The 14,485-nt window shown below is 42.4% G+C and overlaps 1 protein-coding gene across 11 annotated transcripts in view; it reads right to left on the bottom strand.

Annotated features, from left to right (window-relative positions):
* The window catches only part of nrxn3a (neurexin 3a), a 735,897-nt gene that overhangs the window by 608,723 nt on the left and 112,689 nt on the right, over window positions 1-14,485 (bottom strand). For 10 of the 11 annotated variants that reach the window (XR_007450902.1, XR_007450903.1, XM_049596227.1 and 7 more), the window contains 2 exons: window positions 13,101-13,127; window positions 2,309-2,377 (listed from right to left, as the gene is read on the bottom strand). Coding sequence is in view for 9 of the 11 variants with exons in the window: in XM_049596227.1 (XP_049452184.1) it covers window positions 2,309-2,377; window positions 13,101-13,127 (96 nt within the window). In the remaining 2 variants the exon portion in view is untranslated. The remainder of the gene's footprint in view (window positions 1-2,308; window positions 2,378-13,100; window positions 13,128-14,485) is intronic. The other variant, XM_049596234.1, reaches the window with a different exon arrangement.

Raw genomic sequence — 14,485 nt, 5'->3', positions numbered from 1 at the left:
CTCTGAGAACGCAGGGTTACTCGTGGTCCCTAAAGTCTCCAAAAGTAGATCAGGAGCCACAGCCTTTAGCTATCAGGCTCCTCTCCTGTGGAATCATCTTCCTGTTACGGTCCGGGAGGCAGACACCGTCTCCACATTTAAGACTAGACTTAAGACTTTCCTCTTTGATAAAGCTTATAGTTAGGGCTGGCTCAGGCTTGCCCTGTACCAGCCCTTAGTTAGGCTGACTTAGGCCTAGTCTGCCGGAGGACCCCTCTATAATACACCGGGCCCCTTCTCTCCTTCTCTCTCTCTCTCTCTCTCTCTCTCGTATCCTATTACTGCATCTAGCTAACCCGGCCATTCTGGATGTCACTAACTCGGCTTCTTCTCCGGAGCCTTTGTGCTCCACTGTCTCTCAGATTAACTCATACCGCAGCGGTGCCTGGACAGCGTGACATGTGTGGTTGTGCTGCTGCCGTGGTCCCGCCAGATGCCTCCTGCTGCTGCTGCCATCATTAGTCATTAGTCATACTTCTTCTATTATTATACAAATATGATTATTGTCACACATGTATACTGCCAGGTATTAATACATACTTTCAACATATTGTACCACAGTAACCAGAACTATAACTATAATATTATTACTTTCATTAATGTTGTTGTAAGCTACTGTCATTACCTGCATCTCTCTCTCTCTCTCTCTCTCTCTGTCTCATTGTGTCATATGGATTACTGTTAATTTATTATGCTGATCTGTTCTGTACGACATCTATTGCACGTCTGTCCGTCCTGGAAGAGGGATCCCTCCTCAGTTGCTCTTCCTGAGGTTTCTACCGTTTTTTTTTCCCTGTTAAAGGGGTTTTTTTGGGGAGTTTTTCCTTATCCGCTGTGAGGGTCTTAAGGACAGAGGGATGTCGTATGCTGTAAAGCCCTGTGAGGCAAATTGTGATTTGTGATATTGGGCTTTATAAATAAAATTGATTGATATATATATATATATATATATACATATACACATATATATATGTATATATATATGTGTGTGTGTGTGTGTGTGTGTGTGTGTATGCCCCAGCTGGATAAAGAAAACAGAACGCCCTTTTGTCCACTGATTGGACAGTTTGTAACTCATTTGTAGCTTAAAACTTGGGATGGCACACACAGATAGGAGTTTTGTGTGTCCTGTTCAAAATTTAACTTCACATATAAAAAATATTTTTACAGCTAGAAAAAAACATTTACAGATGTGCAAATGAATCTGTGTAAACCAAACTTTTTCACACAAGCACAAAATATTTTTACAGCTATAAAAGCTTTTTTGCACATTCACACATTGAATTTGTGAGAAAATTATTTGTGAACATCACGTCAAAATGGTAATGACCCTTATTTGAATCGATAATTCTGGTACCAGCATCTGTACCTGCTTATGTTTAAAAAGGTTATGGCAGCATTTGCATCCTTGTTACAATATATAATATTCATGACATGTTGGCAGTCCTCCAAAGGGCAAAACTATGCACAGCGCCAAATGCTTCTACACGTCTTTAATTCAAGTCTTCTATGTTTTTTCAAGTCAAGCATCTTAAGTAGGTCAAAGTTCAAGGCAGACATGTCTTCATCAAACTGAGTTATTTTCTCAAGTCTACAAATCTGTTTTGTTTTTAACAGACCTGGTCAGCAAGTGAAACAACTCTGAAATCACATCTGTGACTCCAGTAGAAAACACACAAACATAAAATTGGATTTGAAATTGACTGCAGGTAAATCATTCACTGGACAGTTTTAGTGAGGTACATTCCAGCAACACTAACCTGTATAGCAGTCTCAGGACATTAATTTGGTTTGACTGTCAGCATTTTCGCCACTACAAATGAACCAACCTAATTACATCACTTTGATGAATGGATTATAGGGTTTAAGAAAGTGCTTGTCAGTTCTTTTGCCAAAAGAAACTGACAAGCCATTAGTCAGAGGGAATTCTAAATGCTGTCATTTGATCTCAGTTTATGGAAACATCAGCAATGAGGACAAGGGTGGAGAGGCTTGTTTTAGTAAGAACTAAACCACAGTGACTCTTGCTCAAAAATCTATCTTACAGCATCCCTGCAGACACTGTACAGCATTCTATGAAATTACACACACACAGTAAGAAAACACAAAGGGACACCATCTCTGTTTTCCTTCAGTTAAGGTTGGCGTAATTACTCGCTTAATCCAAGCACCCTCTATGAGAAACCATTACAGAAGAGACGCTGAGCACAGAGAAGTAAACACATTAGAGCATCAAACACATTATACTGCACTGCTCTGAAACACTCACAGAGCAAGCGTCGCTTTTCATAGAGGCGGAAAAGGAAAGATTTCGAAAAAGCTGTACCTTTGCTTTTAGCTAGGAGAGCAGGAGGAGGCGAAGACAGAACAGAGGATCCACAGCCGAGAGAACCCAGACAGGGAGGAAGAAGAGGAGGAGACATAAGTTCATTCTAGCAGACAGCTAACATATCAGTGTACATATGAACACATGTCATGGGGATAGATTAATGTACAATAGCAGCTGTACCTACCTCAAAAAAAAAACCCACCTGAAACATGCAACCACATAAGGCATTACAGGATCTTTGAATGTCACAACAACACTGCCCTACAAAGGCAGACATTACTCACTACACAAAAGGTGGAAGTTGGAGTTAGAATTTTCAGGGTTTCCAGGTAAACTGTGTAACACATAGATCGTTTGTAATGCCTGTTTTTTATGCTTTTGTAAGACCAAAATATTAGACTTTAAACAGATGTTTTTGTTCACTGGGTAAAAACAACTGATGCTCTCATTTTTCGTCTATTGTATGTCTGGCTCTGACATAATGTGACATGACAAAATGTGACATTTACCACAGTAAATCATGTGAATTGGTTTCTGCTATTCTGAGTAAGGCTAGGCTAGTTACCTTTTAACAATACTGCAAGCAGATGCTCCTTATTTTCCATCAGAACTGCATTTAGTTACTACCTTTTGTTTGAATAAAATACATAATGAAAAGCTTTACCTTAACAAAGCCAGTGATTAAGCCAGAGTATGTAGTAGTATATAAAATGTCGCAAAGCACTTTTGACCAAATATGTAGTATGCAATTTGGCTTTGTAGGGCAGTACAGTATGGAATTTGCCATAAAAAAGAATAAATATGTCAGTAAGTAATTAAGAAAATTTGGAAATATAAAAAGAGGTAAATAAAAAGAATCAATACATGTGAAAATTTAAAGACAAGTAAAACATGAAAGAATAGTTCAAATCATGCATTTATTTCTACATTTATTTGTTTATTTATTTCTCAGTATATATTTATAAATTACTTCCTGTTTGTGTGTGTGTGTGTGTGTATATATGTATATATATATATATATACATACATACATATACACATACACACACACATATATATATATATATATATATATATACATATACACATACACACATATACATACGTGCACGTGTAACTTTTATTAATTATAATAATAGCAGAAGTAGTAGTAATAATAATAATAACAAATTTATTTATTACCTGCCTTGACAACATTTCAACAACCTGTTGTCACCTCATGAGTCTGTTGTTGTTTGTGTGTGTCATTATACTCTATACTCTGTGAAGCAAACCTGCTGGCTCACAGGTTTGCTTCATCTAAGCCTGAGGCTGATCGCCTGCTGAGCGTGTAGCAGGAAGGAGACACATGGTGTGTCCTTTTGTGAGTTAAGTTGTTGTGTTGTGTGTTAAGGAATTACTGGAACAGATACTGAATGTAATGTCGAGCTGCTTTAATGCTGAACCACATTAATATTGATCAAGCTTCCGCACATTCGACAACACAAGATACAGAGCTTCCGCTCGAACTACTTCCTGTTACCAACCTTTCAAAATGCTGCAATGTATTGAACACAACCACATAAGTTGTGGACACTGAGGAACAATTTATTCAGAGACCGTTGGGTAAGGAAATGGTGATTAGACCCTGTTTGGATGTCTTCCCGGAGGAGTGTCTATATGAAAGATACAATTTCACCTCACACTCAATTGATCTTAACAATCTGTTCCACCCACATATATCAAATATTACACAGCATGGATTTACTTTATCATTGGAGCAGAGACAGCTGTTTGTCAGGCTGTAAGGAAAGTGACTCTGGTTCTGGAAAAACTTTTGCCCATTTTTGTGGTTTTCCCTGGACATAAATCAGAAAGGATCATCACAGAGGAATTCCACAGAACTGCAGATTTGTCAATTTTAATAAGACATTAATCTACGCAGATACATTATGCAATGATTTATGAATACTTTTAATATTTTCAAAGATCCCATTGTGTAATAGGCTGCATTTATGGAACTCACATCCACATCATAGCTCTGTCTGAGAATAAAGGAGATTACGCGACTAGGAGTCATTTCACAGCAATTCAATTAACCTGAGCCTCATACTGACAGAATGACACAAGTATAAGCAAAATTTTTACCAGTCTACAATATTTTTGTGTTTGATTTTGAGTTGCTGCCAAGTGCGTTTGGGCCCCATCAGATTACGGCTGAATAACATGATATGACAAATTTTGTTAAAATATGTGAACACTGTTAAGATATAAAAATGTTGCTGTATCTTCTGTTTGTAAGACACGCATTAACTCATCACATTACATAGCGTCACTTGACATTAGCTATTAACACACTCTGCAACTTTAAAAAATATGTCCCTAATTCACATTCATTTGAAGTCGTGGATTGCTGTATTGTGGCTGGAGTTATCCCATTGTAAGATGGTCTCTAGTCTGGTCTCTATTTATTTCTTCCATTTAATTTTCCTCATTCTTTTACGTCATTGCTTTTGCTATTCCTTGACAAGCCAGGCTGAGTAGTCTTTTTCTGCACATCTGAACTCTTCTGTGGCAGGAGCTTTTTAGCATAGACATATGGTAAAAAGTACTTGTAGTAGACAGTACCTGTGGTATATGAAGTACCAACATTAGAAAGCATTTCTCTTTTAGTCCCCTCAAGGAGAAATTCATTTTTCTTCCTCTGTTGTTATTTTACAGATTACACACACATGCCTGAAATACAGACACATGCATAAACAGTGCCTAATTGAGAGATGTCAGAGTGAGGGGGCTACTCATGGAAGCACCCTGAGCAGTTGGGGATTTGTTGCCTTGTTCTAGGGGACCTCAGCAGTGCCCAGGAATATGAACCGGCACTTCTCCAGCTACTAGTCCACACTCTGTGCTTGGTCCATACGGGGGACTAGAACCAGTGACCCTCTGGTTCCCCAAGCCAATTCCCCACATGCTGAGCTACTGCCACCACTATTGTACAGTATGTGCCCCCTGTGTAGTGCCTGTTGTATGCAGTACATCCAGTGTGCAGTATTGTGTTGTTCACAAAGGAATTGTTCAAAAGAATGAATCTGTTGAGTGAACATACTGAACTGAATCACTTCCAGAACTGATTCGTTCATTTCTCAGTTCAGTTGAGCTCAGCTCTACAGGCCTACAAGACCCCCGCCGGACCCATGCCAGGCAAAAAAGCAGGGTAACACTTTACAATAAGGTACACAAAATTAGAGTAGTTACTGAGGAACTAATGAGGAACTAATGAGTAGTTACTGAGGAACTAAGGTACACAAAATTACAGTAGTTACTGAGGAACTAATGAAGAACTAATGAGGAACTAAGGTACACAAAATTAGAGTAGTTACTGAGGAACTAATGAGGAACGAATGAGGAACAAATGAGGAACGAATGAGGAACTAATGAGGAACTAACTATTAGTTAATGGTCAGTTCCTCAGTAACTCATGATCAAATTTCAGAGGAGTAGTTACTGAGAATCTGAGAATCCCCCTGTAGGCCCACCACCGCAGAGGGATCCTGAAAGGTTCGGTGCAATGTGGATTGGGCAGCAGACCAAGGCGGGGGCCTTGGCGGTCCGATCCTCGGTTACAGAAGTTGGCTCTTGGGACATGGAATGTCACCTCTCTGGCGGGGAAGGAGCCGGAGCTTGTGGAAGAGGTTGAGTGCTACCGGCTAGATATAGTCGGCCTCACCTCGACACATAGTTCCGGCTCTGGAACCCTAGTCCTTGAGAGGGGTTGGACTCTGTCCTTTGCTGGAGTTGCTCCGGGTGAGAGGCGGAGGGCCGGGGTGGGCTTCCTGATAGCCCCCAGACTCTCTGCCTGTACGTTGGGGTTTACCCCGGTAGACGAAAGGGTGGCTTCCCTGCGCCTTCGGGTCGGGGAACGGGTCCTGACTGTTGTCTGTGCTTATGCACCGAACAACAGTTCAGAGTACCCACCCTTTCTCCCTGAGTCCCTGGGATGGGTGCTGGACAGTGCCCCGACCGGGGACTCCATTGTTCTGCTGGGGGACTTCAACACTCACGTGGGCAATGACAGCGGGACCTGGAGGGGCGTGTTTGGGAGGAACGGCCTGCCCAATCTGAACCCGAGTGGTGTTCAGTTATTGGACTTCTGTGCGGGTCGCAGTTTGGCCATAACTAACTCCATGTTCAAACATAAGGATGTCCATCGGTGCACGTGGCACCAGGACAGCCTAGGTCGCAGGTCAATGATCGACTTTGTAGTCGTATCATTTGACCTGCGGCCATATGTTCTGGACACTCGGGTGAAGAGAGGAGCAGAGCTGTCAACTGATCACCACCTGGTGGTGAGTTGGATCAGATGGTAGGGGAAGACGCCGCGCAGACCCGGCAGGCCCAAACGAACAGTGAGGGTCTGCTGGGAACGCCTGGCGGAAGAACCTGTCCAGATGATCTTCAACTCCCACCTCCGGGAGAGCTTCGACCGCGTCCCGAGGGCAGAGGAGGACATTGAGTCTGAATGGGCCTTGTTCCGCTCTGCCATTGTCAAGGCGGTGGTTGTGAGCTGTGGCCGCAAGGCCGCTGGGGCCAGTCGCGGCGGTAATCCCCGAACCCGCTGGTGGACACCAGAAGTGAGGGGAGCCGTCAGGCTGAAGAAGGAGGCCTACAGGGCATGGTTGGTCTGTGGGTCTCCGGAAGCAGCTGACGGGTACCGGCGGGCCAAGCGGAGCGCAGCGGCGGCAGTCGTTGAGGCAAAAACTCAGGCGTGGGAAGAGTTCGGTGAGGCCATGGAGGAAGACTATCGCCTCAGGGGGGGAAGGCGGCAACTTGCTCACACTGTTTACAGTGGGGGCGGTGAGCTGCTGACGTCAATTGGGGACATTGTCGGGCGGTGGAAGGAATACTTTGAGGAGCTCCTAAATCCCACAAACAAGTATTCCAGTGAGGAAACAGAGACGGGGGTCTCGGGGGCGGGTCGTCCAATTTCTGGGGCAGAAGTTGCTGAGGTAGTGAAACAACTCCGAGGCGGCGGAGCCCCGGGGGTGGATGAGATTCATCCTGGATATCTCAAGGCTCTGGATGTTGTAGGGCTGTCCTGGCTGACACGCCTCTGCAACATTGCATGGACATCGGGGGCAGTGCCTCTGGAGTGGCACACCGGGGTTATGGTCCCCATTTTCAAGAAAGGGGATCACACTCCTCAGCCTACCCGATAAGATTTACTCCAGGGTGCTGGAGAAGAGGGTCCGGTCGATAGTTGAACCTCGGACCGTGGACCAGCTCTTTACCCTCGCCAGGGTGCTGGAGGGGGCATGGGAGTTTGCCCAACCAGTCCACATGTGTTGTGTGGATTTGGAGAAGGCTTACGACCGTGTCTCCAGGGGCATCCTGTGGGGGGTGCTCCGGGAGTATGGGGTTGGTGGCCCCTTGCTAAGGGCCATCCAGTCCCTGTACCAAAGGAGCATGAGTCTGGTTCATGTGGCTGGCAGTAAGTCGGACCTGTTCCCGGTGAGGGTTGGACTCCGCCAGGGCTGCCCTTTCTCACCGGTTCTGTTCATAACTTTTATGGACAGAATTTCTAGGCGCAACCGAGTGGTGGAGGGTGTCAGGTTCGGTGATGGGAGGATCTCGTCCCTGCTTTTTGTGGATGACATGGTCCTCCTAGCTCCATCGGTCCAACAGTGACCTCCAGCTCTCACTGGGGCAGTTCGCAGCCGAGTGTGAAGCGGCTGGGATGAGAATCAGCACCTCCAAGTCGGAGGCCATGGTCCTCAGCCGGAAAAGGGTGGATTGCCCACTCCAGGTCAGGGGGGAAGTCCTTCCTCAGGTGGAAGAGTTTAAGTATCTCGGGATCTTGTTCACTAGTGAGGGTAGGATGGAGCGGGAGATTGACAGGCAGATTGGGGCGGCGTCAGCAGTGATGCAGGCGCTTAACCGGTCTGTTGTGGTGAAGAGGGAGCTTAGCCAGAAGCTCTCGATTTACCGGTCGATCTACGTTCCAATCCTCACCTATGGTCACAAGCTCTGGGTAGTGACCGAAAGAATGAGATCGCGAGTGCAAGCGGCTGAAATGAGTTTCCTCCGCAGGGTGGCTGGGCTCAGCCTTAGGGATAGGATGAGGAGCTCAGACATCCGGGAGGGACTCGGAGTAGAGCCGCTGCTCCTCCACATCGAGAGGAGCCAGTTGAGGTGGTTCGGGCATCTGGTAAGGATGCCTTCCGGACGCCTCCCTTGGGAGGTGTTTCGGGCATGTCCAACTGGGAGGAGACCTCGGGGCCGCCCCAGAACACGCTGGAGGGATTACATCACCCGGCTGGCCTGGGAACGCCTCGGGGTTCCCGCAGAAGAGCTGACGGAAGTGGCTGGGGAGAGGACTGTCTGGGCTTCTTTGCTGAGGCTGCTGCCCCCGCGACCTGGACCCGGATAAGCGGAGGATGACGAGTACGAGTATGAGTAGTTACTGAGAAACTAATGAGGAACTATTGAGTAGTTACTGAGGAACTAAGATACACAAAATTAGAGTAGTTACTGAGGAACGAATGAGGAACTAATGATGAACTAACTATTAGTTAATGGTCAGTTCTTCATTAACTCATGATCAAATTTCATAGAGGGGTTAATCACGACTTAATAATTAGTGAACTAGTTACTTCATCAGTGCAGAATCATTACTCAATAACCCGTCCATTAGTTAACCTTTTTATGTCCTGAAGTAAAGTGACACATAATGAGTAGTCTTTCATTACATTATCATCATCTTTACAATTAGTTCCTTAACAAAAATAATCAGACAGCAGGATTCATGAGAAGACTTTTATTCATTATTTTCAGACCACATACACATTAATATGACCATCCATGTTATTCTGTACGATGATGCCTTAGAAATAAATATGATCGTGTGTCACATTTTAGGTAGGCTAAGCTTAAAGAATTTATCATGGGGGCTGCGTGTAAAGTACTGTATACCGATCACACTGTTGTTCACAGCACAGTTGTTTGAGGTGCACAAAATTTAAATTAGTGACTATGAAACAAATTTGGAATGAATGAGGAACTAACTATTAGTTAATGGTCAGTTCTTCAGTAACTCCTGATCAAATTTCAGTAGTTACTGAGGAACTAATGAGGAACTAACTATTACTTAATCATTACCTACCCTTTTTGTGTACCCTAAAGTAAAGTGAGACGGTAATGATAATGGTAATGATTACTCATTAGTTACTCTTTTTGTGTACCCTAAAGTAAAGTGAGACATCAAAATGAATAGGTAATGATTCAGTACTCATTACCTACTCATTTTGATGTCTCACTTTAAAATGAGTAGGTAATGAGTACTGAATCATTACCTACTCATTAGTTACTCTTTTTGTGTAATCCAGCTTTTTTAATGACAAAATTCTAACTATTAGAGGCAAAATTCATGACCTCCTGTCCTCAGATAGTACCTATCTAACCTCAAACACAGCTGTAAAACCTAATATATATTTAGATTGCTTCTCCCCAATTTCTCTTTCAGAATTGACCGCAGTGATTTCTTCATCTAAATCATCAACGTGTCTTTTAGACCCCATCCCAACTAGGCTACTTAAGGAGGTCTTTCCTTTAGTTAACACTCATATATTAGATATGATCAATATATCCTTATTAACAGGCTATGTACCACAGTCTTTTAAGGTAGCTGGAATTAAACCTCTACTAAAAAAGCCCACCCTGGATCCAGAGGTGTTAGCCAACTATAGACCAATATCTAATCTTTCCTTTATGTCAAAGATCCTTGAGAAAGTAGTCGCAGACCAGTTGTGTGATTTTCTATTTTATTGATTATTTTATTGTTCTTGGCCCCAAACAACTCAGAGACTCTTTATCTGATGACATAGTTTCTCTAGATGGCATTGCTCTGGCCTCTAGCACTACCGTAAGAAACCTTGGAGTAATATTTGATCAAGATTTGTCTTTTAATTCTCATTTAAAACAAACCTCACGGACTGCATTTTTTCATCTGCGTAATATTGCGAAAATTAGGCCTATCCTGACCCAAAAAGATGCAGAAAAAGTGGTCCACGCTTTTGTTACCTCTAGGCTGGATTACTGTAACTCTCTATTTTCAGGTAGCTCTAGTAAGTCCCTAAAAACTCTCCAGCTAATTCAGAATGCAGCAGCACGTGTACTAACAGGAACTAAGAAACGAGATCATATTTCTCCTGTTTTAGCTTCTCTGCACTACTGGCTCCCTGTAAAATCCAGAATTGAATTTAAAATCCCAGTGTTCACCTATCAAGCTCTAAATGGTCAAGCTCCGTCATATCTTAGAGAGCTCATAGTGCCATATTATCCCACCAGAACACTGCGCTCTGAGAACGCAGGGTTACTTGTGGTCCCTAAAGTCTCCAAAAGTAGATCAGGAGCCAGAGCCTTCAGCTATCAGGCTCCTCTCCTGTGGAATAATCTTCCTGTTACGGTCCAGGAGGCAGACACCGTCTCCACATTTAAGACTAGACTTTCCTCTTTGATGAAGCTTATAGTTAGGGCTGGCTCAGGCTTGCCCTGTACCAGCCCCTAGTTAGGCTGACTTAGGCCTAGTCTGCTGGAGGACCCCCTTATAATACACCGGGCACCTTCTCTCCTTCTCTCTCTCTCTCTCTCTCTCTCTCTCGTATTCTATTACTGCATCTTGCTAACTCGGCCATTCTGGATGTCACTAACTCGGCTTCTTCTCCGGAGACTTTGTGCTCCACTGTCTCTCAGATTAACTCATATCGCAGCGGTGCCTGGACAGCGTGACGTGTGTGGTTGTGCTGCTGCCGTGGTCCTGCCAGATGCCTCCTGCTGCTGCTGCCATCATTAGTCATTAGTCATACTTCTACTGTTATTATACACATATGACTATTGTCACATGTATACTGCCAGATATTAATACATACTTTCAACATATTGTACCACAGTAGCCAGAACTATAACTATAATATTATTATTTTCAATAATGTTGTTGTAAGCTACTGTCATTACCTCCATCTCTCTCTCTCTCTCTCTCTGTCTCATTGTGTCATGTGGATTACTGTTAATTTATTATGCTGATCTCTTCTGTACAATATCTATTGCATGTCTATCCGTCCTGGAAGAGGGATCCCTCCTCAGTTGCTCTTCCTGAGGTTTCTACCGTTTTTTTCCCCGTTAAAGGTTTTTTTTGGGGGAGTTTTTCCTTATCCGCTGCGAGGGTCATAAGGACAGAGGGATGTTGTATGCTGTAAAGCCCTGTGAGGCAAATTGTGATTTGTGATATTGGGCTGTATAAATAAAATTGATTGATTGATTGATTGATTGATTTTGTGTACCTTAGTTCCTCAGTAACTACTCAATAGTTCCTCATTAGTTTCTCAGTAACTACTCCTCTGAAATTTGATCATGAGTTACTGAGGAACTGACCATTAACTAATAGTTAGTTCCTCATTAGTTCCTCATTCATTTCTCATTAGTTCCTCATTTGTTCCTCATTAGTTCCTCAGTAACTACTCTAATTTTGTGTACCTTAGTTCCTCAGTAACTACTCATTAGTTCCTCATTAGTTCCTCAGTAACTGCTCTAATTTTGTGTGCCTTAGTTCCTCAGTAACTACTCTAATTTTGTGTACCTTATTGTAAAGTGTTACCAAAATCAGAAACAGACGGAGGCTCTCATCGCTCTCCAAAGCCTTGGTGGCTTCCCTTGAGGCCTCTGAAAACACTACGCCATTGAAAGATGGAGGTTTTGCTGAAAACTGAAGCCTGTAACTCTGGCTGGCAACGTAAACACCCAGGGATGAACTGCGCATGCACGCCATTCTTCCTCTTTGGCCTGGGGTGTTGAAGCTCAAAACTGGGGCAGCTGCGCTCTCTTGCAGCGACAGTCTGCACTGCACTCTTTTTTTTTTCTCTCTTTTGAAATACTCGCTTATCAATTAATTGATAATTGATCGTTAATTTTTTTGATGATCGAATAATGAATTTTGATCGTTTGCCCATCCTCCAGCCAAGCACTGAACAATTCAGTGAACAAATTTTTTGAACAAATCTTTTGAACAAATCTTTTTAATGAACTGATTCTAGTGATTCAGTAACATCTAAAGAACTGCTTTGCCCATCACTAGTGTGCAGTACCTGCAGTATGTAGTATATGCATTAAGGAATACCTGTAGTAGGCAGTACCTGAAGAAGGCAGTATATATAGCATGCAGTACTTAAAGTAGGCAGTGCATGTAGTATGCAGTGCTGGAATTAGGCAGGACATGTAGTATGTAGTACCCGCAACATTAAATACAAGTAGTATGTGGTACCTGCCATATTTAGTACTGTAGTACTAATATGGTTTTACTAAATATGTATTTTAGTACTGTACTGTGGTGTGTGTGCGCGCGCATGCGTGCGTGTGTGTAAATAAATAAAAGTATATTTTTGAAAATATACAAATAAGTACTTAAAGTATACCCATAATAAAAAAAACAAATAAATGTAAACAACTAATATCATTATTCTTTATATTTTTGTTTCTGTCGATTTTTTACATTCTTATTCTTTTACAGATTTATTCTTTTTTTTATGGCACTCCTATGATTCCATTATACAGCAGTTAATCAAATCAAACAATAAATCACAATGTATATCACTATGCACAGTAGGGAACCATGCAGTTTTACCAACAGCAAAACATGCAGCTCCACACTACAATCCAAAACAAAAACAAAGACATGATAGAGAAGAGGGAAAGGAAGGCATACCTTGTTCTGCCATCATGTGTGCAAGGCCTTGAGAACATTAGAGAGGGAGAAAAGAGAGGAAAGGGAAACGTGACAAAGAACAATTGAGAAAAGCACACCGTTTCAATACTTTTTGGTATTGTGATGATATATGTTTTCCCGAGAAGGAAAGCATGACATCAGAACACACTAGTCACACAAAGCGTCATGTGGCTTTCTTCGTAAGAAATACCAACATTTTAGTATAAGTGATGGCTGTAAGGCTGTAAAACACATTCAGCCACCTCTCCATCTTCAACCCAGTTCAGTAAGAGCTCACATTCACTGCCCTGGTGTATGGATTTAACTCTCACAGGTCCTGTAAAATTCGCAGTATCATTAACTACAAGACCCATAAGCCATCAGGACAATCTCTAGCTTTTCATCGGCTCTGAGGCCAAAGGAAGTAGGGAAGGCATTTCCTTCAATACAGGCCTTCTTCGCCATTGAAGTGTAGCCTGTCAGTATGGAAGCTCCTATTGGCTTAAGTGAGGTGTCAATCAAAAGGTGTTCAGCCACCATTTTACATATCAGAGGAGCCTGCATATTTACATGCAAACTAAAAAAAACATGGATAGTATTCGGAGAAATATATACATTTAAAAAGATGCGAAATAAGTGGATATCTATGGATGTTATAATGTGTTTGGACTAAATATTTTGCTGGATTTGAATCGCCTAGACTTTTGGGAGTGTATAAACATATCAACATACAGTCCTACAGTCAGGTGATTGTGTTTAAGCAGCCTATATTAATAATAATTTTACTGTTTTCAGCAACTGACAAAACCAAGTAGCTCTATTATAAAATATGATAATAATAATAATAATAATAATAATAATAATAATAAGACACATTTTTGGACCTCCCTTTGCCTCTCTCACTGCACAGTGCAGTGAGAGACACAGATAAACAGTGGAGCCTCTCCTCACAGCGCAAAAGTATCTGAATAAAGAAACAGTCAAATGTCCAGCGGTGAAAAGTGACTTATTTACACTTCTACAGACTACTTTGTTTCAGGTTTAGTCAGACTTGGGATTAAATTATTTTTTACACACAAGGACAGATTGCTCTGTGTCTCTTGTTACAGCCACTCTGGACTGTGCTTTCATTATCAGGGCAGATTTAGTGATTTTGGGGCCTAGGGCCCCAGGCACACTCTGTCTTGCTATATATTCACCCATCTTCTACTCTAAATGGGAATGTTGGTAGGTTATCAGGAACTGTTTTTAATTTATTTATTCATTCATTATTTTTTAGGTAAAACTATTAATAGCCCACAGCGAGTTAAAGTCAAAGTCCCTGCAGTAAGCAGAGGTATAATTAGCACAATGTACTTACATTTACTAAGTCTGTCTGTCTGTCT

Source organism: Epinephelus fuscoguttatus, linkage group LG14 (genome assembly GCF_011397635.1).
Source record: "Epinephelus fuscoguttatus linkage group LG14, E.fuscoguttatus.final_Chr_v1".
NCBI classification, from domain to species: domain Eukaryota; kingdom Metazoa; phylum Chordata; class Actinopteri; order Perciformes; family Serranidae; genus Epinephelus; species Epinephelus fuscoguttatus.
This window is presented reverse-complemented; position numbering and strand designations above follow the sequence as displayed.